Source organism: Borostomias antarcticus, assembly GCF_949987555.1.
Source record: "Borostomias antarcticus genome assembly, chromosome: 8".
In the NCBI taxonomy this organism is placed as follows: Eukaryota; Metazoa; Chordata; class Actinopteri; order Stomiiformes; family Stomiidae; genus Borostomias; species Borostomias antarcticus.
Genome location: NC_140241.1, coordinates 19,926,746 through 19,929,245, shown reverse-complemented (window position 1 = coordinate 19,929,245; position 2,500 = coordinate 19,926,746). Strand labels below are relative to the sequence as shown.

Sequence of the window (2,500 nt, the reverse complement as noted above, 5' to 3'; positions counted from 1 at the left end):
AAACCACACACGACACATTATTAACCACGGTAAATTAAAATATGGTCATAAAAACCCATGTACGCCCCTCTTAGTAACCCGGCACTATAAAAAACAGTTATTACAGCAACCCCCTACACAGGAGATGCACAGACAATGTAAGTCGCTCTGGACAGCGCCAGAAACGACGCGAGTAATGTTGTGTATGTGTGTTTATTTTTGTACCAATTCTTATTGTTCATTTATTTATGTCTTTTCATTTGTTTCGGATTTCATGTGCTCCGACCTGTTTAACCTCTGCCTCTTGGCCAGGTCATCATTGTAAATGAGAATTTGTTCTTTGGCATTTTTAAATGTTCATCATGAACTAGCCAAATAATAAAGGCTTTTTAATTTTGTACCAGAAGAGCTGCCTTATTTTTTTATTTTCCATGGAATTTGTTCTCAATTGACTTACCTGGTTAAGTAAAAGTTAAACAAAATAAACAAAAATAAAAAGTCTCCAGCGGTCACTCACGTGTATCCATCTCTGAAGAATGGCGTCTGGGCGGCCAGGGAGGAGAAGTGCTCCATCTTGGGCATGAGGGCCCAGGAGGGCCGGTAGTAGCAGTGCTCGGGTAGCTTGAGCGGGGTCAGGCACTGGCTGGGCAGGCTCCTCAGCGGGGCGAACATGGAGCAGCCGGTCTGCGGCAGGACGGAGGGGACGCGGTGGACAAATGAGAAGTCCTGCAGAGGGGGACGGGGGAAGCACAGCCTCACTGCACAGGGAGAACCCGCCACGGACAAACCGGCAAGGAGAACCGCCGCGGAGAACCGCCACGCGACCGGCTCTATCGCGGTTCAGAGAGCAACGCCGTCGCCGGGTTAGATAAAACATGGCCAGGGCAGATGACAAGAGAGGAGAGAGGGGAGTGAACAGGAGAGGTGGGGAGAGGAGAGGAGAGGAGAGGAGAGGAGAGGAGAGGAGAGGAGAGGAGAGGAGAGGAGAGGAGAGGAGAGGAGAGGAGAGGAGAGGAGAGGAGAGGAGAGGAGAAGAGAGGAGGGAAGAAGAGAGGAGAGGAGGAGAGAGGAGAGGAGGGGAGAGAAGAGAGGAGAGGAAAGGAGGAGGAGAAGAGAGGAGAAAGGGCAGTGAACAGGAGAGGAGAGGAGAGGAGAGGAGAGGAGAGGAGAGGAGAGGAGAGGAGAGGAGAGGAGAGGAGAGGAGAGGAGAGGAGAGGAGAGGAAAGGAAAGGAGAGGAGAGGAGAAGCGAGCAGAGCAGAGGAGAGGAGAACGGCATAGAGTGAAGTGAAGTAGTGAGGAGTAAAGCAGAGTAAAGTCGATGGAAGTATTCTACACAGTTCATCTTGCAGTCGCCCGCATCGCAGACCGAGTCAGTTTCTAGCGCACTCCCATCAGCCCTCACCTTGATGTCCTCGGGCTTGGGGCTGGCCATGCCCTCCTCCACCTCCATCCTGTACTCCGCCAGCTGGGTGGACACCAGGGGCCCCAGGGGGTGGTCCGGGCCCGCCCGAGGGGGCTGGGGGCTCCTGACTGGGCGTGTCCCGGTAGGTCATGATGGGGGAGAAGGCAGGGTGCTGCTCCAGGGAGGGGGGCGTGGGGAACATCCGCTGGAGGTCTGCTACTGCTGGAAGGAGAGAGGGAGGGTCAGAGAGAGAGAGAGGGAGAGAGAGAGAGAGAGAGAGGGGTAGAGAGAGAGAGACGGAGTGGTGGAGGGAGGGACAGAGAGAGAGAGGGAGAGAAAGAGACCGAGTGGTGGAGGGAGGGACAGAGAGAGAGAGAGGGAGGGAGAGAGAGGGGTAGAGAGAGAGAGACGGAGTGGTGGAGGGAGGGACAGAGAGAGAGAGAGAGAGAGAGGTGGAGGTAGAGAGGAGTGGATAAAGACAAGAGTGAGTGGTGGAGGGAGGGACAGAGAGAGAGAGAGAGAGAGGTGGAGGTGGAGAGGAGTGGATAAAGAGGGAGTGGTGGAGGGAGGGACAGACAGAGAGAGAGGTGGAGGTAGAGAGGAGTGGATAAAGAGGGAGTGGTGGAGGGAGGGACAGACAGAGAGAGAGAGAGAGAGAGAGAGAGAGAGAGAGAGAGGTGGAGGTAGAGAGGAGTGGATAAAGAGGGAGTGGTGGAGGGAGGGACAGACAGAGAGAGAGAGAGAGAGAGAGGTGGAGGTAGAGAGGAGTGGATAAAGAGGGAGTGGTGGAGGGAGGGACAGAGAGAGAGAGAGAGAGAGAGAAGTGGAGGTAGAGAGGAGTGGATAAAGAGGGAGTGGTGGAGGGAGGGACAGACAGAGAGAGAGAGAGAGAGAGGTGGAGGTAGAGAGGAGTGGATAAAGAGGGAGTGGTGGAGGGAGGGACAGAGAGAGAGAGAGAGAGAGAGGTGGAGGTAGAGAGGAGTGGATAAAGAGGGAGTGGTGGAGGGAGGGACAGACAGAGAGAGAGAGAGAGAGAGAGAGAGGTGGAGGTAGAGAGGAGTGGATAAAGAGGGAGTGGTGGAGGGAGGGACAGACAGAGAGAGAGAGAGAGAGAGAGA

The 2,500-nt window shown here is 54.6% G+C and overlaps 1 protein-coding gene across 1 annotated transcript in view; it reads right to left on the bottom strand.

Moving 5' to 3' along the window:
• Window positions 1–2,500, bottom strand: part of LOC311312550 (mediator of RNA polymerase II transcription subunit 13-like) — a gene marked incomplete at its 5' end in the record, with an annotated part of 66,729 nt that overhangs the window by 24,083 nt on the left and 40,146 nt on the right. Inside the window, 3 exon segments of the mRNA XM_084442511.1 lie at window positions 497–705; window positions 1,383–1,487; window positions 1,489–1,604. Of these exon segments, the coding sequence (XP_084298637.1) occupies window positions 497–705; window positions 1,383–1,487; window positions 1,489–1,604 (430 nt within the window).